This window comes from Calypte anna, chromosome 11, assembly GCF_003957555.1.
Source record: "Calypte anna isolate BGI_N300 chromosome 11, bCalAnn1_v1.p, whole genome shotgun sequence".
NCBI classification, from domain to species: Eukaryota; Metazoa; Chordata; class Aves; order Apodiformes; family Trochilidae; genus Calypte; species Calypte anna.
In genome coordinates, this window is record NC_044257.1 from 2,113,064 (window position 1) to 2,141,010 (window position 27,947).

A 27,947-nucleotide genomic window follows, 5' to 3' on the forward strand; every position below is an offset into this window, starting at 1 on the left:
GGGAGCGGCTGGAGGAGCAGGAGACCCGGGAGGGGCTGGGAGGGGAAAGGGGCTGAGGGGGAAAAGGGGGGGGCAGAGTCCTCATGAGGAGCTCAGACCCCGAGCTGAGCCTGCAGGAGGTGAGTGAGTGTGAGAGCGTGTGAGTGTGTGTGAGTGTGAGTATGTGTGTGTGTGTCTGTGAGTGTGAGTCTGTGTGTGTGAGAGTCTGTGAGTGTGTGAGTGTATGTGTGTGTGTGTGTGTCTGTGAGTGTGAGTCTGTGTGTGTGAGAGTCTGTGAGTGTGTGAGTGTGAGTATGTGTGTGCGTGTCTGTGAGAGTGTGTGTGAGAGTATGTGTGTGTGAGTCTGTGTGTGAGTCTGTGTGTGAGTCTGTGTGAGAGTGTGTGAGAGAGAGTGTGTGAGTATGTGTATGTGTGTGTCTGTGAGTGTGTCTATGAGTGTGTGTCTGTCTGTGAGTATGTGTCTGTGTGTGTGTGTGTGTCTGTCTGTGTGTATGTGTGTCTGTCTGTCTGTGTGTGTGAATCTGTGTGTCTGTCTCTGTGTGTGTGTGTGTGCGTGAATCTGTGTGTCTGTGCCTGTGTCCCACAGCATCCCAGCCCCCTGCTCCCAAACCTGCTGGCACAGCCCAGCCCTGCAGAGAGGTGACCCCACAGTTCTTTGTGTCTGAGAGGAGATGGAGGTGCCTGACCCTGAGCCTCCTTCCTCGGCTCTCACGTTGTGCTAAATGTCTGCCAAAAGCTTTCTCCTGTCAGTGAAAACCAAACCCGAGTGGCAGTGCTGGGGCAGTCACTGTCCTGTGGCTTCTCACCCCGCAGAGCTGGGAAGCTGAGCCTGCAGGGAGCTGGTGCCTGAGTGCTGGTGAGGAAGAGCTGAACAATAAAAGGGTGAATTCCCCACACACACCTCTCTCCCTGTTGGTTTTCTGGCTGAGGTGCTGGTTCCTGCCTGGAAGAGAACTGTGAGCTTTTTCATTGCTTTTTCATTACATCCTCAGAACTCCAGGTGTCATCCTCAGATGTCTTCATGTGGCAGCCACTGGTGTCACTCTCCTGGAGGGGTGGAGACATCAGTGGAATGACAGGCACCATCCTGACCTCAGGTCCCTGTGGGCTCAGCTTTAGGATCTGTGCCATTAACCTATTTTTTTAAAGCTGTGGGGCCTGTGACACTCTCACCTGGGTAAATAGTTTGTCCCCAGGAAGCCTGACCCCTCAGATCTGTCCAGGAATATCTAGGGACAGGGTTGGTTACACACCAGTGCAAAGCTCTGAATTGACAGGAAAGAGGCAGAGGAGAGGGATTGGTGTGGTAGGGACCAGCTGGGCCCTCAGCTGCCAGAGGTGTTGGGGACTCCCAGGCATGGGACCCCCACCTGGAACTTGCAGCCTCTGGGGTAAAATGGTGTTGATTTTCCTTCTGCTGTTCCTGTGAAGGGATCTGCAGTGGGATCAGTACCTTTTAGGGTGTGATTACCCAGTTCCTCTCTGCTCAGTGCAGTGCAGGCTTCAATTGTTGGAAGAGGGACACAGTAAGGATTGGAGGGAGAATTGCTGTGTGGTTGGGGAGGAAAAGCAGAAATGAGATAGTGAGGGCTGAATGGAGCATCCTGGGAAGGAGATAACTGAGTTTTAGGGATGTTTTCCTTGTATGAGAGCTGTTCCTAAATCATATTCCAGCAGAAAGGACATACCCAGAGGGAAGGGAAGCACTGGGGACCTCACCACTCAGGAGACCACAGGATTTTTTTGTTCCTTCCCTGCAGAGTGGTGCCCAGGTGAGCTGTGGGAGCAGCCTGGAATGGCCTGGGGCTCTGGGGCTGCCCCACCAACCCTGCCTGAGCTGCAGCTGCTGCTGAAACCATGAACCCTTGGGAGTAAGAACTGACTGGGCAGCAGCTGATTCTTTATTTTTTAGCAGAAGTTCAGAAGGAGCCTGGGCAGCACCAGAGCTCCACTGGGCACTGTCTGCAAGTGGACAAGAGAGACAAGTTTTACCCTAGAAAATGGGCAGTGTGAAAACCACAGAATGATCAGGGCTGTGCTAGAGGTGCCTGACAGAAGTGTATGCTTGGTTTAGCAGCATCCACCCCAACCCAACCTCAGCAAATCTCCACTTCCCACCTGCCCCTCAGGCAGTTATGACCCCAGGAGAGCTCCTGTGTTCTGCCCAGGAAAGGGAAAGCTTTGGATGCTCCTCCTTGGCATTGCTGCTGGGAAGCTGCTGCTGTTTTCTGGATCTGGGAATGACAGGAGGAGCCTGACAGAACCTGGGCTTTGGTCAGGAAGAGCATGGGGAGGCAGGAAGGGGCCTCAGCTCCTCCTCAGCCTAAAAGTCAGGCATGTGATGAGAGGCAGAGAAGGAGGACAGCAAGGAGAAGGCAGTGGGGTTTGTTGGTGCCATCCCTCTGGATTTAGCCCTGATTTATTTCAGCATTTCTGCTGTCTGGATGCAGGGGAGTCTGAGATCCACCACCCAGCCTGTGGGGCTGAGCTTCCTGGCACAGCAGGGAAGGCTCCAACCCCTGCAGCACTGATGCTCACTGACACAGAGACTTTCTGGCATGGGGCAGAGGGGGGCTCAGCTGGGAGGGTTCAGCAGTTCCCAAAGCTGGGAGCATGAAATGGGACAGGGAAACAGAAATGAGCGTGGGGAGGGAGCACACTGACTGCCCAGCACAGTGGGAAAACTTCAGGTGAAGAGTTTGGGCAAAATGCTGGAGAATATTCCTTGGGGAAGATGCTGTGTTGGAGGTCATGAAGATAAATCAGCTGCCCAGTAATTGATCTGATCTCTAAAATACAGGGGACCCAAGGAAGGTTTGTGCCTGTGCACAGAAGGCAGGGTTTCCCTGCAGGAGAGAAGGTTTGGGGCATTGGAGAGAAGCTTCTTTCCCCTTTGCCTTTTTGGTTCTGCCTCTTCTCCTGTCACCCCAGAGCCCCTCTGCCCCTTCCCATCCTTCTCCCAAAGAACTCAACACACAGCTCAGGCTGCCCCTCACCACCTTGCTCTCAGAGAAGCTCCCCTGCCTTTTCCTACCCCCTCCTCACAGAGGCTGATTTCACCTTAGCAAAGTCCAAAGGCCCCAATCCTTGGGGATGCAAACCCCTTGGGCAGAGCCAGGAGATCAGGGCCACCCTCAGAAGAAAGCTCTCTCCTTTATTCCAGAGTCATGGATCAGTCTGGAGTGTGCTTCACCCAGCTGTGGGGTGATTTTTGGCTGCTCCTGCTACAGCAAACTTCCTACAGATGTTGCAAACCCCATCAGGCAGCTGGCAGCTCTCCCTCCCACTGCAGGCAAGATGCATTCTCCTCAGGATTTGGGGATATCCTGGCTAAATGTGCCCACGATGGGGTTACTTTTTTCTGGAGTTTCTTTTGGAACTGGAAAGCTGAAGTGGTAAATGAACTCATGGCCTTGGGAGGCTGCTCAGGGCACCCAGGACACCTTCAGTGCTTGAGCTCTGCAGCTGCAGAGTGTTGAGTAAGGATTTATGATCTGAAATGAGATACAATTATCAACCCCCTGGGCTAAAGGCTGCAGTATTGCTACAGGAGAACTTAAAAACAGGCACAGGACCCAGGAAGAGAATTTCTGTTAATGCATAGGGGTGATTGGTACAAAAAAGGAAATTAGGGTTTTTCCTTAGATTTCCTTTAAATTCCCATTCCTCAGGCCTCTTCTAGGGCTAATGTTGGCAAATGTTCCCAGATGGGATGGTGGCAACCACAGACTGGATGTTGGGGGAGGGAAAGCACAGTGAGGGTACAGACTAGATTGGAATAGAGGATGCAGAAAGGGGAGGAGTTGCAATGGAAACCAAACCATTTGTGTGGAACAGTTCAGTCTATCTGGTAACACGTTCAGAACCTGCAGAATTTGCCTCTTCATTCCCTGCCTGTGCCGTTGCTCACTGACCTTAATTCAGCATTAAATGGGGGAAAGTTTGTGTGAGGAGAAGTGTTTTGTTTTCCTTGTGCTGCTTCGTTTCACGTTCCCAGTTCAACCCCAAAACGTCAGGTTTCAAGCTGAAAGGTTTTGCTGCTTCCATTTGTCTGCAACAGACAGCTCTGAACAAATCTGAAACAGAGGAACTTTGGGAAATGGAATGAAAATCTCCTCCCTGCATGAGGCTGGCTCCTGGGAAGCTGCTCTGTGTCCATGCTCCATCTTTTCCCAGGCAACTCTCAGCAAGACAAGAGGGCAGGGTCTCAAGTTGTGCCAGGGGAGGTTTAGGTTGGAGATGAGAAAGAATTTCTTTCTGGAGAGGGTGCTCAGGCATTGGAATGGGCTGCCCAGGGAAGTAGTGGATTCTCCGTGTCTGGAGATCTTTCCAAAGAGCCTGGATGTGGCACTGAGTGCCATGGGCTGGGAACCACGGGGGGAGTGGATCAAGGGTTGGACTTGATGAGCTCTGAGCTCCCTTCCAACCCAGCCAATTCTATGATTCTATGATCCCATGGCACTAGGATGCTCAGGGGAAGCCCTGCAGGGAGGACTGGCCTTGGCTGCTCTAATCACTCCTGGCTAATTAGGGAGAAGCCCTGTCCCTTCCCAGGCAACCCAAACCCCTGTGCAAGATCCCAGACTCCTCTTCCCCACCCCCCAGGAACGTAAAGGTGTTTGTGCTGTTGCAGCCATGGTGTTCCTGAGCTGTAAAAAAAATGTTGCAAAGGAGAAGAGAAGCTACAGCCACCAACCTGTCAGCAATGTATAAATATACAGCATGAAAACAGGAAGCATAACAAAACAAAATATACTTTATTAAAGTTAAGCATGTTAGCACCTCAGTGTAACCTGGAGAAGTCAAAAAGTCCAGCAGTTAACCAGTCCAGCAGGCCAAAGGGCTGAACATCCTGAAGTGCATTCTGATGGTAGCAAAAGTACCACGAGTGTCACGACTTGCAGGGTCTCCAGGAGCTACAGTGCACCCACCACTGCTCGTGGGCACGGGGAGAGACCTTGTGCTGCCTGTTGTTTGGGTTGGAGCAGAGAGATCTGCTGGACACGTTAAATAGGATGGTGGAACAGGAATCTGCCTTCCCTACAGCAAATCCCAAACAAACAGAAAGTTCACTGCTCGCTTGACTCGCAGGAAATGGGGGATCCGAGGGAGCTGAAGGTAAGAGCTACACATCAGGTGGAGAAAATAAATTAAAATGAAATCATGGGCACTACTTAGGACATGGAAAGCCCTGTACAATCCTCACCAGCCAACTCAGCACGCAGAGAAAACGAGCCATGCACCAGGGACCAGGCTGTGCCCACCGGTGCTCAACGGGCTCCGTGGCCAAGAGACAAAGCTCCAGCCCCCCGAACCCCCCCCCCCCCCCCCCCCCCTGTTGTTTGGTCATGCAGAGAATGGGAGCAGACAGCTGGAAAGCTACATCAGCCAGCGTTACAAAGGTTACAATATTGTCAAACTAAAGATACTTTTTACATTTAGAAAATACTTCTATAGTTTAGTAAAAGCCACACTGCCATCTGCCCCGGGGCTGCAGGGGAGGCTCACACCCCCCAGGGTGACTTCCCTGCACCTCAGCAGGGAGGGACACACCGGGGGTGCAACACCCACCTCTGCAGGAGCTCCACAGGCACCCCCAGAGAGCTGTGCAAGTAACCAGGTGCCCTCCTCTTCCTCCTCCTGCCCCACTGCCTGATCTGGAGGTGTGTTTCCTGCCAGCCCTCACACCCAGCCCCTCTCTCCAGCAGCCAACACTAACTGGGTGGCTGAAGGTGAGGGAGCCAATGCTGGCTGGAATCAGACATGACACCATCATTCCACACAGATTGCTTACAAGTCTCCTAGACCTTGCTCTCAATCAGCACCTCTCAGTAAGCTCTTGCTTGCTGACATACAGAGTATCAGTCCTGCCAAACAGTTTAGGGTGAGACAGCAAGGGGTTTGCAGCCACTGCAGACAAACTCACTTCGCCTCCATTGCATCTCAGCTCTCTGAACACCAGCCCAGGATTTGCATTCCCAAAGCCTCCGTTTCAGTACAGGGAGTTCTCAAGCCAAGGGGACAAACTGCAGCCCTCAGGTGCCCCTTGGGGTCTCTGTACCAGATCCTGATCTGTCCTGGTGTTGGGAGCATCCAGACAGCTGTGACGAGAGAGCAGAACCTCCCTCACACCAGAGCACTCTTTACCTGGGCATCCTGTCACACCACAAGCAGCAGTCCTTACGGCAGCAGTAATTTACTGAACAAACACACACACCACCCCGAGAGGGTTCCTAAAACTTTCCTCGAGCCTTTGCTAAGCGAGGCCAAACGTGACATCCTTGTTGTTAGTTCCTATGCAGGGTGCAGTGCCAGCCCGATGCAACTTCCCCAGGGCTCCCGTGGCTGCCACTCCACTCCACTCCACTCCACGAGTTCCTGTGCTGCTCAAACCCACCCGCTCCGCCCGCTGACGGGTGCGATGGCTGCCACGGCTCCCACCGGCACCCCGAGCGCTCTCCGCCGGCCGCAGCCTGCACAGGGGAGGTGCCGAGGGGCCCGGGGCGGGTGGGATGCCCGGAGGCACCCGCAGTTCGGCTCCGGGGTCGAGTCACGGGCACGGGGAGCGGCGGCCCCGTCCGGGCAGGGGATCGGATGGCGGCTGCGGGGAGGCGGAACGCGGGGCAGCGAGAGCCGGGGAGTGCGGGGCGGGAGCCCCTCCCGTCTCCGCTCTGTCCGGGCACCTCGGGGAGGGCGGCGGAGATCCCGGGGCGGAGAGCCGTGTCCCCGGGCCGTGCCCCGGCAGCCCTCAGAGGCCGTGGCGCTTGCGGGTGCCGGCGCTGGCGGCGTGGAGCAGCCGGTCCTTCTCGCGGATCTCCTCCCGGAGCTGAGCCTCGGCCAGGCGCAGGCGGCGGATGCTGCCCTTCATCTCCTTCATCTTCACCTCCAGCAGGGCGATGATGTCGCGCTGCTCGTTCAGCTTCCTCAGCAGCTCCTCCGACGTGGTGCCCGACGACAGCGAGTACGAGTGGTCCGGGGGGCCGCCCTCCACCGGGACCTCCTCTCCCACCGCCGCCGCCGCCGCCGCCGGTATCCCCGCGCTGGCCCCGGGCCCCAGCTCCACCTGCACCGTCAGGTCGATGGGCTTCACGTCCTCGCCCGCGCCCCCTGCCGGGGTTTCGGCGGGGGCACCGGGGCCCTGCGCGGCGGCGGCGGCAGCGGGAGCGGCGGGGGCGGGAGCGGCGGGGCGGGGGCGGCGGGAGGCCCGCTGCGTCTTGCGCTCGTTAACGCCGCGGAGCGGGAAGATGGTGGGGACCCGCACCAGGTAGGACTTGCGGCCGCCCTGGAAGTGCTCGCTGCAGACGCGGTGTCCCGTGGTGGGCTGGAAGGTGCTGAAGCAGCCGCTGACGCCCGCCCGGGACACGTTCTTCAGCCAGAGCCGCCGCAGCTCCTCGTCCTTGGGGAAGGTGTAGAAGTGCAGCGCTTTGTCGCGGTGCGAGTTGTTGTAGCAGCCCGGCACGCAGCAGGTGAAGCCCGGCATGGCGGGGCGGCTCCCCGGGGAGCGGGGGGAAGCCCCTGGGCGGCGGGGAGAGGCGGCGCGGGGGCCCCGGCCGAACTACAGCTCCCACAAGGCACCCGCGGCCCTCTCGCCGCCCGCCGCCCGCCGCGCCCGCACCGGAACTACGCGGACCACAATGCACCGCGGCGGCGGCGCCGCGCCGGAACTACGCGCCCCACACTGCGCTGCGCAACCCCCTCCCCTCCCCCTGTCTGGCCACGCCCCCCGGCCCACGAGGCCACGCCCCCTCATCTCCCCTCCCCCTGCCTGGCCACGCCCCCGGCCCGCGAGGCCACGCCCCCTCCCGTCAGGCGGCGCGCGGGGCTCTCGCGAGAGGCGGCGCGGCCGTTACTGGCGCGCGGGGCAGCTCCGGTCCCGCCATGGCTCAGAGAGCCGAACCGAACCGGAACCGCCGCAGCGCCACAGGACCGGCCCGAACCGCCGGCAAGGTGCGGGAGGGGGGTGCGGGACGGGACGGGGAGAGTCGGTGTCGGGCCCCGCTGTTCCGGCGGGCGCTGCCTCCCCCCCCTGTCCCGTTCATCGTGAGGGAGAACGGAGCCCCCTGAGGGAGGGCCCGGCGGGCAGGGGACGGGGTCTCGCTCGCGTTCGCCTTCAGGCCTGGAAAATGGGGCGAAACTCCCGGATTTCGGGGTCAGCAGAGAGCCCTCTGCCTCCGGGAGCTGTTCCCCCTCCTCTGCCTCCGGGATCCGCTCCTCCCGCTTCTCCAGTTTGGGCCGTTCTGCTCAGGGCTGTGAGGGCCCCGCTCTCCGGTGCCTCAGGGTTCTGTCCCTGGAGGAGCTGTCGCATGCAGCCCCCCGGGTGGGACCCGCACCCCCTCAGTGCCCCTCTGCCCCCAAGCCCAGGATTCCTCATAAGCAGCTCTGCGCCCTTCGGGGGAATTTGGGGAACGCTTTGTGTTCCCTGACGCTGGTTTTTATCGGATGGCAGATGAGGGCTGGCTTCGAGTCGTCCCTGCTGATGGAATGATGGTTTTTGAGCTGCTCTTCCCTGATTTCTCCCTTCAGACCGTGTCTCATGCAGGAAAGGAGAACAGAGCTGGCAGGGGCACCTTGGCAAAGCAGAGGCTCCCTCTGTTCCCAGAACTTGACCATGACACCCCACGGGTTATGCTCAAGAGAATCATCCAGACCCGTGAGTATTCCAGGAAAACAGAAGGAAAAAGTCCTGGGAGGAGTTGGGGACTCCCAGGTGGGGTTATTTGTGTTGTGCAGCACAGAAATCCAGGTCACTGTGTAACTGGTTCCTCTGGAAGAGGGGTGGGTGCAGTGGCAGGCACAGCTCTGGCTCATACCAGGTTGGCACTGGTGAAATCAGAGTTTTGAGAATCCCCTGCACTGAATCTTCAGAGCCTGGTGAGCAAAGCATGGTGCAGCCAGGTGGGGGATGCTGTGTGGGCTGCAGAGCCACACACTGGGGCTGCTTTAACCCATTCATAGGTGGCACTTGAGGAAGGCAGTGCAGGCTGACACTCCAGTTGGTGGCTGCTCACCAGTGGTGTCCCCCAGGGATCAGTGCTGGGCCCAGTTCTGTTCAATATCTTTGTTGATGATTTAGATGAGGGGATTGAGTCCATCATCAGCAAATTCACAGATGACACCAAGCTGGAGGGGAGTGTGGATCAGCTGGAAGGCAGGAGGGCTCTGCAGAGGGACCTGGACAGACTGGAGAGTTGGGATGATCCCAAGGGGATGAGGTTCAACATTCCAAGTGCTGGGTCCTGCACTTTGGCCACAACAACCCCATGGGGAGCTCCAGGCTGGGCACAGAGTGGCAGAAAGGGACCTGGGAGTCTGGATTGCCAGGAAGCTGAAGAGGAGCCAGCAGTGTGCCCAGGTGGCCAAGAAGGCCAATGGCATCCTGGGCTGGCTGAGGAACAGCGTGGCCAGCAGGTCCAGGGAAGGGATTCTGCCCCTGTGCTCAGCCCTGGGGAGGCCACAGCTTGAGTCCTGTGTCCAGTTCTGGGCCCCTCAGCCCCTCAGGAAGGAGCTTGAGGTGCTGGAGCAGGTCCAGAGAAGAGCAAGGAGGCTGTGAAGGGATCCAGCAGAATTGCTGTGAGGAAGGGCTGAGGGAGCTGGGGGTGTTGAGGCTGGAGAAGAGGAGGCTCAGGGGAGACCTCATCACTCTCTGCAACTCCCTGAAAGGAGGTTGGAGCCAGGGGGGGGTTGGGCTCTTTTCCCAGGCAACTCTCAGCAAGACAAGAGGGCAGGGTCTCAAGTTGTGCCAGGGGAGGTTTAGGTTGGAGATGAGAAAGAATTTCTTTCTGGAGAGGGTGCTCAGGCATTGGAATGGGCTGCCCAGGGAAGTAGTGGATTCTCCGTGTCTGGAGATCTTTCCAAAGAGCCTGGATGTGGCACTGAGTGCCATGGGCTGGGAACCACGGGGGGAGTGGATCAAGGATTGGACTTGATGAGCTCTGAGGTCCCTTCCAACCCAAAGGATTCTATGGTTCTGTGATTCATTTCATTCTGACTGGGTTGAATCCTGGTAAGGAAATGTTTTCTTTTGCTGACAGAACCACAGGTCTCCCCACTGGCACCTCAGACACCTCAGCACAAAGAAACAGAAGAATCTCAGTCAGAGCTGCCCTCCAAGAGGATTTCTAACACGTAAGGAATTTTTTTTTTTTAACTTTTATTTTTCATCTGGGCAGGAATAGCTAAATCCCTGTGAGGGGGCTGGGGAGGAGGATTTCTTTGCTTCAATTTCCATGTTTGGGATTGTGATCTCTCAGGTGGGATTTTCAGAAATGTCTCTCCAGTCACATAGGAATCACTGGGGCTGGGAGACTGAATACAGAATTCTGTGGCTTTGTGCTTGGTCCCTCTTCTAAAATGCAGACTTTTAGTATCTTTTTAGTGTGGAATTGCTGGGTACAGTAAGGCTCCTGGTGGAAGCCTCTTTTTTTTTTTAGCTGTCAGGGAGGGATATTAAAATAGAAGTTCTTGGATTGCCCCAAGGCTGCAGGCTGAGTGTGGACACTGCTGGGGTGTCAAGAGTCCCTGCTGGGGTGTCAAGAGTCCCTGCTGGGGTGTTAGGGTCACTGCTGGGGTGTCATTCAGCACACAAGAAGCTGCTGTCACTTGTCTCTCACTGCTGCAGCTCCTTGGTTGTCCCTTTTTGGGGCTGCTGGTGACCTCCTCCCTGTGGGGTTTGCAGGGGAGGTGTGGGCAGGTGACAGCTGATTTTATTCATTTCAGCTTCCATCTGCCCCTCTGCTCTGCTCTGCTCAGCTCCCCCCTGCAGTGCTGGGTCCAGTTCTGGAGTCCCCAGCAGCAGAAGGACACAGAGCTCCTGGAAGGTGTCCAGAGCAGAGGCACTGAAATGCTCAGAGGGCTGAGCACCTCCCTGGGAAGCCAGGCTGAGGGATTGGGGTTGTTCAGCCTGGAGAAGAGGAGGCTCCAGCAGCTTTCCCATATCTGGGGAGGGCTGTGGGCATCTTCCCCCCTGCTGCCTCCTGTCTGTTCCCCATTACAAGTGGGTCCCTTACAAGCTCAGGCACACATGATGCTCATAACACAGTGAGGAAAATGCCTCCCAGCTCATTCTCTGATCCTCCTGTGCCTGCCTGGGATGTTCTGTGTGTGCTGTGATACTGAATGTTTCCCAGTGTAACACCTGACAAACCTGCTGTGTGCTGGCAGGAGGACAGAGCTCCAGTGCCTGGGGGTGTCCAAGTTCCTGTTCTAGCCTGACCTTTCTCAGCCCTTGTTTTGAACTCAAGTTTTGAATCTTTTTTGAGAAATTTGCTTTGGTTTAGTGGGAGGGCTCCTGCAGCTGCTGAGTTTATCACTGATTCTTCCTTCTACTGCAAAGACAAATCATTGTGATCTGCTTTTCAGCCATGTCACAGGGACCTCTCTGGGGTTGCTGAGGGGTGGTGATGATGATGATGATGATGATGATGATGATGATGATGATGATGATGATGATGATGATGATGTCCTTTGTTAAGGGTTGGTTTCTGTTGGTAGGGGTGAGATGCAGCTGCCAGACCTCGTTCCTGAGAACACATCAGTTGCCACCTTCCATATGACTAAGAAGAGGAAGAAACTCAGCATTTCTGAGTTTGAGAGAGCAGCAGATAAATGGCTTCCCCAGAAGCAAGGTGAGGCTGCAGGCAGAACCACCTGGGGCAGAGCTGCTCTTGCTCTTTGCTGATTTTCAGCTGCTGGAGTTCAGCTCTTAGTGATTTCCCAGCTGGGCAGTTTGGCAGCAAGACTGCAATGTCCTGTGCAGAGGGACAGCAAAGGAGATAAAAGCCCCTCCTATCAAGTGTAAAATAAGTCTGTTTTTTTTGTTTGTTTGTTTTTTGGGTTTTTTTTTGAGCCAGGTTTAGGCTCTGCCCTGACTGTACATAACTTGTTGACAGTTGAATTTCCAGCTGGGTGCACTTTGAGTTTTCAGGTGTCTCCAGTGGAAGCCATCCCTGTGTGCCCCTCAGTTCCAGACACCTGAACAAGCTGCATACTTTGTGTTGCAATTACATGAAATAGTAAATAGAAATAAATAATAGAAATAAATAATAAAAATAATAAATACTAGCAATAAATGCAATAGACCCTCAGAAAAGAGGGTCTTGGTTTTTATTGGAGTAACTCTTCCCTTTAAAAAGAAACTTGCAAGTTTGGTAACTATAATTCTTGCTTGAGTTGCAGTTTAGCATAGAGACAGACAAACCCCCTCCCCTCAGTTCGCAGTAGCAACAGGAGGAGAACTCCTGGGTGGGGTTGAGCTCCAAAGGACAGACACAGGTACCTCAGGGCCCAGTGAAAAGGCTCTGTGTCTGTCTGCAGGAGGTGACTGAAGCCCTCTGAGAGGTTAGGGGAGATGTAGGCAGTGCAGGGTGATTCAGCTCAGCCAAAACAGACACCTGCATTTGATTAATTGTGCTTGGTTTTCCTTAGGGACACAGACACCTGGGTTTGGGTGGGTTAATCTGGAGTCAGTTGTGGCTGAAACATCACCTTCCTGTAGCCTCATCTCTGCTCTGCATGTGCTCTGCAGAGGGGCTGGCAGCTCTGTGACAGCAGAGGGGATGTGCTCTGCTATTCTCTGGTGTTATCATCTCTCTGCTTTGCAGATCTGCTTTTGAATTCTGGGGACTTTGGGAGTGGAAGAGGTTGGAGTTACAGTCCATGGGGCAGTTGCCTGTCCTCCTAAAGCTGCCAGATTTACTGATTAGTGATGACTGGAGTGCCAGATGGTGGTTGTGGCTGGGGCCATAGTCTAGGAGCTTGTTGTTAATGTGATAAAATTAGAATTATAGTGTGAGGATATGTGTCAAACGATTTTATTATCCTTTTAAAAAAGACTAGAATTGCAGTAGCCTGTTCTGAAACACAGGCAAGAAACTGTAGAGTGAAGCTGTCACCTAACTGTGTCCTCCCAGGCTGTGATGCTCGTGGGCTGTACCAGAGCTGCCTGTAGAAGGAGGAGGGTGTTGTGCAGGCTGTGGTGTAGAGGGTGATTCCTCAGTGTAATTTCTCAGCTAATGAGTCACAAATCTGTTTTGCAGCTTGCTCAGCGTTGGACAGCACTGGTTTGGCTCGGTGAGTTTGAGCTTTGGGGTGCCCTAACTCAGGAGCAGTGGGGTCCCTGGGGTGGTGGCTGAGACCTCTGCTGGCCCTGGCACAGTCACCTCCCATGGTGACTTTGGGTGGAATTTGCAGGTGTGAGATTTTCACAGAGTGTCCCTGCACTGATCTCCCAGGGGGTTTAGGGTGTATTGCTGCCTCTGCTCCTTACTGGGATCATTCCTTTTCTTCTCATGTTTCCAGTGATAAATCAGGACACAAAACACCTTTAGAATATTATTGCTGCCTGCTCACTGACTCCTGACATCAGCTGCATCTGTCTGGAGGCTGTCAGCAGTCTGTGTCCTGACCTGAGGCATATCCTGAGGTTAGGTGATAAGACAAAATGAAACTGTTTGTTTCAAGGGTTGTTTTTTTGGGGGAGGAAATTCCTCTTAGCTAAGAAGGGATTAGGAGAACAAGAAGGGCTTCTTCAAATCTAAAACTGCAGTGCCTCTGGTGTTAGGCCCCTGCTGAACGGCGTGGGTGCCCTGGTGACAGGGGATACAGAGAAGGTGGAATTGTTGAACCCCTTCTTTGCCTCTGTGTACACTGCTGGGGGATCCTCAGGAGCCCCAGGCCCCTAAGGAGCTGAGGAAGTCAGGGCAAAGGGGGAGTTTCCTTGGCTGATGAGGGCTGGACAGCCATAAATCCCTGGGTCCTCATGGGATGCACCCAGGGGTGCTGGGGGAACTGGTGGGTGTCATTGCTGGGCTGCTCTCCATCATCTTTGGGAAGTCCTTGGGAACAGGAGAGGTGGCTGAGGACTGGAGGAAAACAAATGTCACTCCAGGCTTCAGGAAAGAGGGTCCAGGTAACTGCAGAGCAGGCAGCCACCCCTCCATCCCTGGGCAGGTGATGGAACAGCTCAGTCTTGGTGCTGTCTCAGGCACATGAAGGACAAGGAGCAGTCTCCTGGCTGTGCTAAGGGACACTGGTGTCTGAGCAAGCTGAGAGCCTCTGTGAGGATGGAACCAGGTGGGTGGGGGATGGCAGAGCAGGAGATGCAGCCTGCCTGCATTTCAGGGAGGCATTGGACACCTTCTCCCACAGCATCCTTGGAGCTAAACTGAACAAGTGTGGCCTGGATGATGGGGTAGGGAGGTGGATCAGGAGCTGGGGGAAGGGCAGGAGCCAGAGAGGGGCAGTGACTGGGATGGAGTCAGTTGGAAGTCTGTTTCTAGAGGAGTCCCTCAAGGGTCAGTGCTGGTACCAGTCCTATTCAATGTATTTATTGATAATATAAATATATTCTATAATATATATTATATATAATATATTAAATGTTATATATTATAAATATATGTAAATATAAATATATTTATTGATGATCTGGATGAGATAACAGAGGGCACTATCAGCAAGTTTGCTGCTGACACAAAGCTGGGAGGAGTGTCTGACCCCCCAGGAGGCTGTGCTGCCATCCAGAGGGACCTGGACAGGCTGGAGAGTTGGGCAGGGAGAAATGGAATGAATTCCAAGAAGGGCAAGTGGAGAGTCTGACATCTGGGAAAGAACAACCCCAGGTACCAGGACAGGGTGGGGACTGAGCTGTTGGAGAGCAGCAAAGGGGAAAGGGCCCTGGGGGTGCTGGGGGATGGATGCCCAGGAGCCAACAATGTGTCCTGGTGGCCAAGAAGCCCAATGGCACCTGGGGGGCATGAGGAGGGGGTGGTCAGGAGGTCAGGAGAGGTTCTCCTGCCCCTCTGCTCTGCCCTGGTGAGGCCACATCTGGAATATTGTGTCCAGTTCTGGGCCCCTCAGTTCCAGAAGGAGAGGGAACTGCTGGAGAGAGTCCAGAGCAGAGGCACAGAGCTGCTGAAGGGAGTGGAACATCTCCTGGTGAGGAAAGGCTGAGGGAGCTGGGGCTCTGCAGCTTGGAGAGGAGGAGACTGAGGGGTGAGCTCAGTGATGTTGATAAATATGGAAAGGGTGAGTGCCAGGAGGAAGGAGTGAAGCTTTTCTCAGGGGTGACCAACAACAGGACAAGGGGCAATGGTTATAAACAGGAGCATGGGCAGTTCTGTATAAATATATGGAAGAATTTTTTCCCTGTGAGGGTGAGGGAGCCCTGGCCCAGGCTGCCCAGGGGGGTTGTGGAGTCTCAAAGCCCCCCTGGAGGTGTCTGTGTGACTGCTGGAGGTGACCCTGCTATGCCAGGGGTTTGGACTCCAGGATCTCTTGAGGTCCCTTCCAACCCCTGACTCTCTGTGATTCTGTGATTTCTGTGGTCTGGGAAATGTCTGGCTGTTAGTGGCACCATGTGTGTCACCTGAGGGTGAAAGGAGGCAATGATTTCCTCCCTTCTCTTTTCCCAGATCTCTCCATCTCTCTGTTGGGTCCCTCAACCCCCCAGACACTGTGGAAAAGAGAGGTTTAGCCCGGAGGCCCAGGAACCGCAGAGCTATCGACGTGGAAGCTTTTGAAGGCAGAGTGGAGCAGAGCATCCTGAAGAGAAAAGGTTTTGTTTCTGTTGTTACTTCAGTTTTGGGAGGGAGGGCCTTATGGAAGGTGATGTTTTAAAATTTTTTTTTAGAAGGAGTTGCTGAAGTCTGTTTAAGGACATAAAGGCTCCTAGCACCTTCCTTTGGTGCAGCTGCAGTTGCTCTGATTCCATGCATTTAAATATGTGCTTCCCCCAGTCTGGTGATCCACACCACAGGAATTGCTTGGGATTGTCTTCATCACTCTGGGAACTGGGGAGGTGGCTTGGTAGGGAAAGTTTGGAGCACTGAAGTGTGCTGGTGTGGTTTCAGTGTTTGAGGTGGGAAGGATGAATAAAATCTGGTGGAATGACCAGCAAATGCTGGTAATAGAAGTGTGTCTGTGAGCAGGTTTTCAAATAAAACTTGTTTCAAACTTTTTCAGCAGCACAGGACTGTTTTGGTGACTCAGAAGCAGCATCAGGGATCCAAACAGCCCTCCTGACAAATGGTGCAGAGAATGTATTGGATAACACAGAGCTCTTTGTGCAGCCTCAGTTTGATGAACCTGAGCAAAGCAAGCTTCCTCCTCCTGAATCACATCTGTGGGATTCAAAGACTTCAGCACAGAGAAGTGAGAGTCCTGCTGCAGCTCAGAAGGAGGCAGGGCTGCTGAGCCTGGGATCCAGTGTGAGCACAAATAAGAAAAGGACCCGAAGTTCTTCTGCAGACTTGATCCTTGATGTTAAAGGTGTTGGTGAAATGACTACTGAATCTCCACAACCACCTGCAAGGCAGCAAGATGAAAAAGATCATTCCCAGCAGGATAACCCAATGGAACAGCTTCCAGGTGCAGAAGAGGTGGTGGATGGGAGTGAGTACTGTGGGTTAGGACTTGGGGCTTAGCAGGTATTACCTGAAGTCACAGAATGGTTCAGGTAGGAAGGGACCCCTGGAAGTCCTTTTTTCCAGCCCTCCTGCTCAAGCACAGCCACCCCAGAGCCCAGGATGTGTCCAGGTGGCATAACCTGTGTGTCTCCAAGGATGGAGACTGCAAACTCTGGACAGACTATTCCAGTGCTCAGTCAGCCTCACAGTGAACAAGTTTTTCCTTCTGTTTGGACAGAGCCTCCTGTGTGCCTGTCTGTCCCACGGCCTTGCTCCTGGCACTGGGCACCACTGGATGAGCCTGGCTCACTCTGGTTCACACCCTCCCTTCAGGTGCTTGCATGTATTGAGCCTTCTCTTCTCCAGGCTGAACAGCCTCAGCTCCTTCAGCCTTTCCTCCTAGGAGAAATGCTCCAATCCCTTAATTGTCCTGCTGGCCCTTTGCTGGACTCTCCCCACTGTGTCCAGTTCTCTCATACTGGGAAGCCCAGAAGTGGGCACTGTGAACTGGTGAGCTAAGGAGATCATGTGTAGGAGTTGCAGACACAGCCAAGAGGCTCTGGGAGTTACTGGTGCAGAGCTTGACCCTGCTGTCCCTGTGTCACAGTTCACTGCTTTGCCTTCTCCAGAGCATTACAAATCCCTTGGACAGAGATGTCACCTCCCTGGTCACTCTGGACTGCTTTGCAAGTCCTGTCACTTGCCAGGTTTCCCCTGATGTCTGGTATCCCTGCTGCACTCTTTTCTCCATAAATCCTGGTTACATAAAAGGGAGCACATTTTCCTCAGGTTCCAAGGCATGATTGTAACCCCAAAATAGTTTGCAAGGTGGCCTTGGGGCAGCAAGGCAGGAGAGGGGCTGCTGTGGTGAACAGCTTCATGCAGGGCTTCAGTCACAACTAGTTCTGCTTTCCTTGAGGTATGGACAGCTAACATTTCTGTCCCATTTAGGGGGTTTTATTATCAAAAGGGCCACAGAAATGGTATTTAAAGAGTGGTTGGTTTAATCAGTACTCCTCAAGCCATGGAAGGCTTAAAAATTGGTTACTGGCTGGTCAGGCCTTGCACCAGCCTTTTTTTCTGGCAGGTTGTCTGTAGCAAGCTTGGTGGGAAAAGATTTTAAAGGACAAGGAAAGGGATGAAGAGAAAAGAAGTTTCATTGCTCTGAAGAGTCCACTGGGGGAAATGGATAATGTGGAGAAAAGTTGTAAGGATGTGGAGCAGGGGACTGGATTAAATGAGGGGGAAAGGAGGCCAAATGAGAGTGTATCTTAAAAGTGCTGGGGTTTGGGAGGCAGTAATGTCACAGGTTGGTGGCTGCAGAGTTCTGGTGTACCAAAGGTACCTGATGTCACTGGTGCTCCTCAGTGTGAGCTGAAAAAGAGTTCCAGGGGCTTTTCCAGCTGGTTCCTAAAGTACCATGCGAACTCCCTGAGCTGGTTCAGCTAAAGGAAGAGCGTTTTCTTCTGTGCATTCCTCTCTCTGCTTGGCTGGGTTTTATTTCTCAGCTAAAGGAAAGTTTAAAAAGGTCCTGGCAGCATGCTGCTGTGCTCCAGTGCTAGCTATTAATAGATGGAACTGCTCTTTGCCATCCAGAACCTCGAGTAAACATTTGGGATCCTCAGGTACCCTGAGGTCTGGGAGAGCTTTTAGCATGTTGGTGAGAGAAGTTGTGTCCCATTAGCTGCCAGATGTGGGTGAAGATGTCTGATACTGTGAGCAAATGGAGCAGGAAGAGGTTTTCAGAGAGGACAAGGTGTCCTTTCAGTGGCTCAAAGCAGCAGAGTGCTTTAGTAAACGTAAAGAGTTTCTCAGGTGACTTGCAGAGTAAAATAAGACTTTATTATGCAGGAGGTGCTGGAGTTAATGTAGTTGCAGTCATCAGAGCCTGGGCACTTCCAGAAGAGCTTTCTTGTAGTTGCAATAGGCTGTGACTTGCTCCTCTGCTTCCCTGGCAGTGTTTGCTTGGCTCAGAGGGATGAGGTCCATGGCGCTGCTCATTTTCCTGGAGGACAGGGGAAAAGCTTCCTCTTGGCAGGGGATACCCCTGGCTAATCCCTTTTTGCTGGTGCACATTTTCATGTTGTGCTGCATTTATTTAAGCCATGTTGTTCATTCTCTTCCTGCAGTGCTGAGCAGGGGCCTGAAGGTTGCCTCCCCCTAAGCAGTAAGGGTTGTCACTGCTGGGTTGGGCCTCATGCTGCTTGTTCCTGGGACACAGCTCTGTGCTCTTTGCCTGCTTTCACAACCAGTCTGGTTTCATTAAACCCTTTTTCCTTTGAATCAGATGATAACAACCTGCCCAGGTGTTGAGTTACTCCCTACATAAAGCTTTGGCTGGGTGCACTCACACCTGCCCATCTTTGGTTGGATTACATTTTTTCAGACAGCAATTGAGGATCCTTTTCAGGTCCTTCCCATTGTTTCTTTGACAGTGTCTGGAAAGGAGGGAAGACCTTTGCGACCTGGCTTTAGCTTTCTCCAGGCTTAATTCCACCTGAAGCTTGAGAGGAGCTACATTATGGAAGCCTGGAAATTGAGCACTCAACAGTTTTGTTATTAGAACTTCACACTGAGTATTTACAGTGCCTGTAAGGAATATTTCTGCCTCCCAGGTGTTTCAGCAAGATCAGTCATGCTGCCCTTTCATCCTGACAGAGCCTTTTGGTTGAAACTGGTCTGTCAGGGTGGTTCCTGAGGTGGCACTGGCAGCTCTGTGAGGCTGCTGGCCTCTCACCTCTCTTGATTCCTTTGTCCTGTTACACCTGGGAGCACCCCTGGAGCATGAAGCTGAAATGGGATCTTGGATTGTTGCAATTCTTTGACCATCAGCTCAGAGCTTGGGAGGTGGCCAGGAAAGCAAACCATTTGTAAATATTAAAGGAAGAGTGTCACAGAGGCAACTGTGGTTCCATTCTGGAAATGATTGTCCTCTGCATGCAGCTCTGCCTTCTCCCTCTCTGAATAGGTTTAACAGAACTAGAGAAGGTGCAGAGAAAAAGTTTTGCCATTAACAATAATCAGATACATGGAGTAGTTTCTGGGCATTGAATGACTAAAAACAAGGACTGCTTAGGCTGGAAGCAAGGCAGTGGGAGTGAGCTGTAAGAAGTTCAAGAAGAAGAGGCTTGAGTAGCACAGAAAAGCTGATTCAGCAAACAGGCTGCTCCCTGATCTCTCACTCCAACAGCAGGAGAGGAGCAAGCAGCAGTGCCAGCTGGCAGGTTGTATCAAGCTGCAGGAGGTACTGCAACAGGTGAAAGAATCAGGAAAAATTAAAACTTGAATGTCTCAGTAGCATCTGATACTCCTCTGCTAAAGAACTCCATCCCAGCAGGGATTCAGCTGTGTGGGAGATTCATTGGTGCCTGCCTGCCTGTCTGCCTGCCTGAGGCAGTTTTCATGTAGAGCTGAGCATTTGTCTTCTCCCCACAAAGCTGGTTCATGTTTCACTTAACTCAAGGCAAGGTTTTGCCCTGTGTAGTGAGACTGTGTGAAACCTCCCAGTCACTGGAGGGGGTGGCTAAAAATCCACTTTTGTGGCTTTGGGTTCTGGGCTCAGCCAGGGGCTCCAAACCCTTCAGTAAGTGACAGCACTCTGAGGGTTCCCTGTGGGTGTCTGAGCTACGTGGGGACAGACATGGGCTGGGAGTTTAGTCTGCAGGGAAAAGGAGCACTGAGCTGCTCTTCCAGTGCCTCAGTAAGTTGTTAGTGACTTGGAGATCATTTGTCCAGTTATTTCTCCTCATCCTGCCTGCCAGAGATGGGCAGAACCTCTGCTAGGTGCTCTCCTCTTCTGTGATGCAGTGCATCTCCTGCAGGATTGTTTGCTCAGAAAAGCTGGGATAATGTGGAGGAGAATCTGACCACAAACTCCAGGTGTTATTAAAGAAAAATAAAAATTGGTTTGTCACATGATCAGCAAAAGAGAGCAGACACAGAGATGGCAGATCTGGAGGAGCTCTGCTACTGATGAGTAAAATTCCTTCACTGGGATGCAGTGCAGACCCTGATTAGAGGTCTGTAGAGCAAACAGAGGAGAAGTGCATTGCTAAGCTGTCAGCTTTTGGAAGGGAGCTGCATCTGCTTCCCCTACTGTGCCTTCCCTTCCCTGAGTTTATTTACCAGGAATAAATGCTGGCAGCTGTTCATCTGTGTGCTGGTGGGGGGTGGGGGTTTTGGCAGGCAGGATTGATGCAAGTTCTTATTTTAGCTGCAGAGCATCGTGCAAAGCTTGGATATTCTGAACATCTGGAGAAGGAACTGTCCAGAAATGCAGAATCAAAAATCCATGAGGCCCAGGATGCCAGAGCCAACACAGAAATGTCCCCTGCAGGAGAGGAGGGAGTAGCAGAAGGCAGTGTGGAATACCAAAGCTCTCCCAGAGCTGGTGAGGACAACTTTTAATACTAAAACTGTCTCTCTAGCTGTGTTTTTGGCATCAGGTTGAGAAAGAGACTTATTAATTTACTTGCATTCTGGAATCTGGGCTAAATGCTGGGAAAATACCAAACTAATTTTGACATTTTAGAGCTGACAGACTGCACTCTGCTCAAATGAGGAAAAAAAAAATCATATTGGCAATAGTCTTGGGTTTATTTAATTGTAGAAGGCATCTTTAATTGCAAATGAGTAGTGTAAGTTCAAGAATCAGGCAAAGGTGGATAAAATTTGGAGAGCTCCTGAGAGCTGGCAAATCAGGATGTCCCAAGTTGGGTTTTTTTCTGAGTTATTGAGTCTTTTAAGTTCAAAATGCTGCAGAAATGCTTTGGTTCAGACTAATTTTAAGATAACAGATCCTGTTAAAGGAAGATAATCTGAAAGTGGCTCAGCTGAAAATGTCATTCAAATTTTGGGAGCTTCCCACATTACCAAATCCTGTTTTTTCTTGACCTCCATGTAGCAGAGGGAGAAGCTGGGGATTCATTGGTGGATTAGCTTCCCTAGCTTTGTGTGTGACATCTGAATCTTTGAAGATGGAATAAAAGAGGTGACAGCCATGTCAGGAGTGAGAAGTTGGGGTTTGTTCTTAAGAGTGCTCTGAAATTTTGGCTGTGGTCCTTTTTTCAGTGATGGATTTTTTTCTCTTTTGGAAATCTAGAGCCTGAGCTTGATGGTGTTGGAGCTGGAAGACAGGACAGGCATTCTCATGCTTTTCCTTCTGAAAAATCTGGTCTGGAGCCATTAAAGGAAGGTGATGAAGAAGCAGCTGAACTGGAGAACCAGGCTATTATGATAGAACTGGATGATCTGGAAGATGAGGCTACTGAGAATGAAGCTGAAGACCCTGAGAGTGAAGGTAAAACCATTGCAGCAGTAGCTGGAGAAGTCCTTCCCTCTGATCTCATGCTGGATTCTGGAGCAGCCCAGATCAGGAATGTTAGGAAGAGTTTGGCCCATCAGATATTCCAAGGGGAAGGTGTTGGCTGCTCCTACCAGGGCCAGATTGTTACTGGTTCATCAGGTGCCTCAGGGACCTGGATCACCTTGTATGTGTTGTGGAAGTGCACAAATAAGCACAGTGGGTTTATACAGTGGAACAGGAATATCCTCCTTACTTTTCCTTCCTGACTTCCTGGTGGTTTTTAATGTCTCAGCACTGAGCAGCTGTTTCCACACCCATTTACTTGGACTCCAGACTTGAAACTGACTTTAGAACCCCCCATTCTGTATGTGTAACCACAGGCCCCCTTCCCAGTTCACCACCAGCATGGGCTGGCTTCCCAGGAAGCTGAGAGGAAGTCTCCAGTTCTGAACAGTCCTGCAGACACTGCAGCAGTCTGCTCTGCTGCCCCAAAAGTGCTCGTGCACTTGGTGAACATGAACATCAGATTGAGTTCTGTGTGATCGCAGGTTTGAGAAGGCCCAAAATGTGGTTCAGTGGTGTCCTGGGGACTGGTGTCAGTGTGTCAGAGCACCACCCACCTGAAATAAAAAAGTGGAAAGAACCCAGCTGCCAGGACTTGAGGCCCTGTGGGCAGCTGCACTGAGCCTCTCAGTGCATGGGTGCAGCCTGGAAGGCACAAACCCGGGAGCTGAGCTGGTGCAGGGTTAGCACAGTGAAAACTGAGAAGTGTGAGGGCACCTCAGTGTGCTTGTGTTTAACACAGCTGCAGAAAGAGATGGAAAGCTCTGGACAAAAAGATAAAGTGAAACAGCAAGAGGAGGATCTCTCTAGTCTGAGAGGTCTCATTGGAGAAGGGCAGGAAGAAAAAGATGAAGAATTTCACATTCTTGTAATAAAAGGAACCTCAGAAACCACTCAGCTGGTTTTGCTGGGGTGGAATGACAGGATCAGTTTCTCTTTAGGGAAGCTGCAGTCTTTGAGCAGGCTGCAGCACCTGATTCTGTGAGGACAGAAGTGGTGAGAGCCTGGTAGCTTGTGGCCAGCCATGGGATGGGGTCCCTCAGTGAACTGAACAGTTCTGCACTGGCCAGGAGCTGTGGCCAGGAGTACTGAGAGCCAGGGCAACCAAACCAGGCTGGGCATCTTCCTCAGTGCTCACCTTCCCAGCCTCCTGCTCCCCACAGCTTTGCTGGGGCTGCCATGCTCCTGCTGGAGCTCACAGAGTTCCATACCTGACACTCACTGCTGGGGTCACACAGCTCACAGACACTGTATGCACCCTGGGATTTCATAGCAGTAGGGGATTAATAATTTTTTAGTATTATTTTATTAAATCTGTTTCCATTTGAACCCACGGGTCTACATTTCTTCCCCCTCTCCCTCTTCTCTGCTGGGGAGGGTTCCTCTGGTGATAGAGCAGCTGACTAAATGCAGACAGCTTGTTTCTTGCCCTGCTCCTCCAGCTGATGATGGTGTTTCTTCAGAAGGATGTGAGGGACTGTGGTAGTTCTGCCAGCCCTGCCTGCTCTGAGAGACTCCTGGCTTTAACCCTGAGTGGGACCTGAGGCCTCTCATGGCTGGGCTCATCTCTGCTGGGACAGGGTTGGGAATTCACACCTTGACCAGCTGAGCTGGGTTCCTGGCCTGCACTCATCCTGCAAGGGAAGCTGTCAGGCAAGAAGCCTTCCATGGCCACTCCTCTTCCAGACAGCAAGCTGCTCAGTATTTCTGTTCTGGAAATGTTGTTTCTTGCTAAGAAGTGAACAATTCCAGAGTGAAGTTAGGGGATGCAGGAAACTGATCTGGGTGGCTCATGGCAAAGGAGAGGTGAGGTACTGACTGCAACCTGAGCCTTGGCTGGAGGGAATTCATTAAAACCTTTACATATGGGGGATGCTCAGACTGACCCCAGTCAGAGGATTTTCTTGGTTTCCTTGTCCCTGTCTTCAGGAGAATTTGCCACTCATTCAGCAGGATGGCAACAAGTAGTTTGCAGACTCCAGTTCTCTCTGGAAAAAGAGGCTGCAGCTTCTTGGCTGCTCAGGCTTACCCAGCCCTCAGCCCTGAGCAGGGTTCTGCTCCCTGGGGAAGCCACCAGCCTGGGTGTTTGGCAGAGCAGAGCAGAGCTGGTGCATTGGGCTCTGCTGCATTACAGGAGTCTGAAAGCAGAGCTCAGTTCCTCACATCCTTTTTTTTTCTTTTCCCCAGAGGTTTCCATGAAGACTCCTGCATTTGTCCGTGCCCCAGCCTTCAAGGCTCCACTGCTGACTCCACCTCCAGTAAAACCTCCTGCTCCCAAGCTGACAGCTCCAAGTCCTGCCAAACCTGGAGTCCCCAGGTAAGTAGGAGCCACCTCCCCAGCAGCCTGGCAGAAGGGGTTGGGAGGTGTCAGCCTGGTCAGTTTTGTGCTTCAGCAGCTGTAGCAAACAGTCAGCAGCCCTCAAGCCTTCAGCTCATTCACCACTGGAGCAGCTGAACAAAGAGTTCTCTCAAGTGAATGGCACTGCTCACCCAGAGCAGGTCTGGTGCCTGAAGTCTTTCCCCTGATCATTCTTGTAAGATTTTATTGTGCTGAAGGCCAAAACGTTCTCCTAGGAGTTTTTCAACTGCTGAGCTACAGTGGAGCCACCAACTCCAGTGTGGGATGCAGAGGTCCCTGCAGTGGGGAGGGAGCTGCAGATTATGTTCCAGCAATCATGAAATGACAAATTTATGTTGACTTTGGAAACCTAAGGCCAGGCATGGCTGTGTGCTGAGGATAAACTGAAACTTGCCTAGAGGCAGAAAGGGAACCTGTCCTCTGCATAACTCCAGTTTACTTTTGTCACCCCTTTACCAGAAGTTCAGTGAAGCCACATGCCTTATCAGGGCTACTAACAGGAGGCCTCAGGCAACCAGAGGAATTTGCCAGTCCGTGACTGAACTTCTGTTTATTGAAGCAATAAACACTAAAACCTCACTTCTTACCCCCCCTTACTGCTGTGACCAGAGATGAGTGGAGAACAAGAGTGGTTTCCTTTGGCATTTGGTCTGGTTTAAGGAAAAAAACTCCCTAAACAGGGTGTTGGTGACAGGATAAAAGTTGCTGTGGAGGTGTTGTGTGGGAGGAGATGGTGTCAACCAGGAGGTTGTGCACAGAGCAGCTGAGTACACCCTGCAGACATGGGGAGGACACTGAGTGACACTGCAGGGCTGCAATGAGGAGTGCCTCCCTGTAATGATGTATTAATTATTATTCTGGTGCACTTACAGAAATCACAGCCTGGGTGGCTTCACCCAGCACCTTGTGTGGTGTTAACTGCATTCATGGGCATGAGGACTTGGAAAACTGGGAGGGAGAAAGAATTAGGAGGTTGAGGTAGTTCTTATCCTTCCAGTTCAGTGTGAGGTTTGCAGGAACTCAGCCTCTGCTCTGTATTTCATTCCAGATGTGCCTTTTCCCTCTCCCCACAGGGCTGCCCTGAAAGCAAAGCCAGAGAGGAAAACCTGTGAGCCTGGAGTACCAAGCAGTTTGATAAAGAACATATTCAGACATTATGTGAAAATGCCAGTGGCCAGAGAGGCATTCAGAATTGTTGAAAAATGGTAAGTGACAGCTTACCAAAGAGCTCCTCTTCCCATTCTTGTTAGGGTTTTGTTGGTTTTTTTTTTCATTCTTTTCTCTCCTGAAATAACCAACCTGTTGGGAGTGGCACTGGCAAGTGGACAGCCCTCCCTCTTCAGCTGGAGAAGCAGAGTCTAATTAAAGGTCTAATTAAAATGAGGACAAATGTGCTGGGTGCTTTTGGCTGCTGTGAGGGTGTCTGTGACCAGCACTCTCTCACAGGAGCTCCTGGGCTTTGTCCCTTCCAGTGCAAATTGTACTGTTCCCAGTCTGCTGTAATTAGCAGCACGTTAATATCATTAATACTCTGCTTCAGTGGGATGGCTCTGGAGAATGAGCAAGTGGAATTGTTTCAGCTGTGCAGTGTTACAGCTGAATCCAGGTACTCTGCATCCACAGGTTACCTTCAGGAGTAAAATCTGGTTGTTCAGACAAGAAGTGGTTTTAACAGTGTCATCTTAAGAGGAGGAAAATCTGCAGCTTATTTGATCTGTGTCACCACAAGAGCTAAAAGTCTTCATCTGCCCTTGCTGCTGTGTTTTCACCTCTGTTCCTGTATGTGTAGGAATTTGGGGAAAGGTTTTGGTTGTTGGGTGTGCAGCTGTTTCACAGCTGTCCTGGGTGAGAAGCTGCCCTATCTCCTGGGGGCTGGGAGTTTCTCCTGCAGTTTCCCCTGGCAGGCAGAGGCAGCAGCTGAGGAAAACCTTGGCCTAGAGAACCCAACCTGATTTGTTTCCTCCTCAATTTTCCTTCAGCTCTGAGAGATACTTCAAGCAGTTAAGCAGTGATCTGGAAGCTTACACCAGGCATGCAGGGAGGAAGACAGTGGAGATGGCTGACCTGGAGGTTCTGATGAGAAGGTAAAGGCAGGGTTATTCTTCCCCTCAGCAGTGCTCAGGGTGTGCATGAGCAGTGAGGCTCCCAGCAGGTGGGATGCTTAGGGCTTAAACTCACAGTTCCTCTCCAGAGCAAGAAGGGAGCCTCAGGACTGGGTTCCCCTGACCCAATTCCTTGGGGGAATTGTTCTCAGAACCTCTCCACTGCTTCTATGTGCTGTGGGCTCCCTCAGCTGCTCCACCTCAGGCCTGAATATATTTTGTCTCAGGACCCAAACACAAGGGATTTGTTATTGGGTTGGGAGCCCCCTGTAAAGCTGTGTGGGGCCTCTAACAAACTCATTGTTCCTCATCCAAAAGTCATTACTCCATCTTGTTGTTCCTTGCCAACACTGAAAGAGCTTCAGATGTGATGCTCAAGTCATTGGAGGGAAAGCATTGGTTCTGTGTAAATGGAGCTGCTGTAGCTGCTTGAAAGGGATTATCTGGAGATCTTCATTTTACCACCTCATTTCATGGTGAAATGAGTATGAACAGGCTGAGAGACACAGAGCTCTGTCTGGTCAGGGCTGAGGGTTCTGTACTCAGGTTATTTTAGCTTTTTCTAGAGGTCTTTGTGCCTTTCCAGTGCCTTATAAAGGGAACAGGAATTATTCCTGGTTCATGAACAGCAGTATTTCTGTTTCTTCTTCAGGGAAGTACAGCTGAACATTGCTTTATATCTCTACAAGATCAGGGAAAAAAAAACCAATGCTGACATTAAGTCTGAGTGGAAACAACTTGTCCCTAACAAATCTCTTCTCTGCTCCCCTCTTTTTGAACTCAGACAAGGGCTGGTGACAGACAAGATGCCACTGCACGTGCTGATAGAGCATTACCTGCCTCTGGAGTACAGGAAGCTGCTGATCCCAGTGGCTGTGAGTGGAAATAAAGTGATCCCCTGCAAATGATGCCCTGCAGGTGGGGGATGTGGGCTCAGGCCTGGCTGTGGGCTCTCCATGGAGCAGCTCTTTGTGGTTACTGGTGGAAAACTAGTAACCAGTGAGGCTGTGTCTCTCCCAGCAGCCTGCTGCACCTCACCAGCTCTCATTACAAGTGATTTGACTGTCTTGACTTTTTATATTAAGCTTAAATACTTGTACAGCTCAGATAAATAAAACATGGTGTGTATTCTGTGGGGTCTGCATGCTCCTTCTGCCAGGAAGCTGAGAGGCTGCAGCACTGCCTTGGTCAGAATGTTCCTCCTGGGTATTTTCCTGTGGTCATGATCTCTGTGCTCTGTGTGAAGTGTTTGCTGAAAGCAGAAAAGTTGTGCAGTGCCTTGTGGAAAGGAGCAGCTCCTGCCTGAAAGGGACTCAGCATTCAGGAATCTATCTGGGATCTGTCTGGGGAAGGGGCTTTCAGATCTGTGGGGTCTTGTCCCCTTTTGCCAGTCCAGTGTGCTGTGTCAGGAGCAGATCCCAGGCCTTCTGTCAGCACAGCTGGTTCCTGGTGTGCATTGAGATGGGGAAAGCAGGCTCTGTACTTTCATCAAAATATAAATTTCACTGAGGGTTGGCAAACAATAAATGAAGATGGTTTGAGAGATGAAATCTCCTGGTGTGCAGAGGGGAAGGTTGGTTCAGATGGAGTTCATGGTGTGTGTGAGGTTGGTGTGGGGCAGGGGACAGCCAGTCCCAGACAGCTCCAAAATGGGCCCAATGCTGGCCCAGCACCAACACTGGTGCCACCTCTGTGTTGTTTTTTTTTTTAAAAAA

The 27,947-nt window shown here is 52.1% G+C and overlaps 2 protein-coding genes across 4 annotated transcripts; one reads left to right on the forward strand and one right to left on the reverse strand.

Moving 5' to 3' along the window:
* Positions 1–4,735: 4,735 nt before the first annotated feature.
* On the reverse strand, positions 4,736–7,586 carry THAP11 (THAP domain containing 11). Its single transcript, XM_030457796.1, has one exon. It carries the CDS (start codon positions 7,478–7,480, stop codon positions 6,749–6,751), a length of 732 nt encoding a protein of 243 aa, XP_030313656.1. The 5' UTR covers positions 7,481–7,586; the 3' UTR covers positions 4,736–6,748.
* A 240-nt stretch (positions 7,587–7,826) lies between these two features.
* Positions 7,827–27,358, forward strand: CENPT (centromere protein T). Of its 3 annotated transcripts, none has more exons than XM_030457795.1 (13): positions 7,827–7,947; positions 8,524–8,650; positions 10,032–10,125; positions 11,491–11,624; positions 13,035–13,068; positions 15,411–15,553; positions 15,961–16,365; positions 20,617–20,793; positions 21,505–21,702; positions 23,959–24,088; positions 25,204–25,335; positions 26,110–26,214; positions 27,017–27,358. In XM_030457795.1, exons 1-13 carry the CDS (start codon positions 7,879–7,881, stop codon positions 27,138–27,140), a joined length of 1,872 nt encoding a protein of 623 aa, XP_030313655.1. In that variant the 5' UTR covers positions 7,827–7,878; the 3' UTR covers positions 27,141–27,358. The 3 variants fall into 3 exon arrangements, with proteins under 3 accessions (XP_030313655.1, XP_030313654.1, XP_030313653.1); XM_030457794.1 differs by having other exon boundaries at positions 7,828–7,947; positions 15,961–16,389; XM_030457793.1 differs by having other exon boundaries at positions 7,834–7,947; positions 15,961–16,389; positions 21,499–21,702.
* Positions 27,359–27,947: the final 589 nt, after the last annotated feature.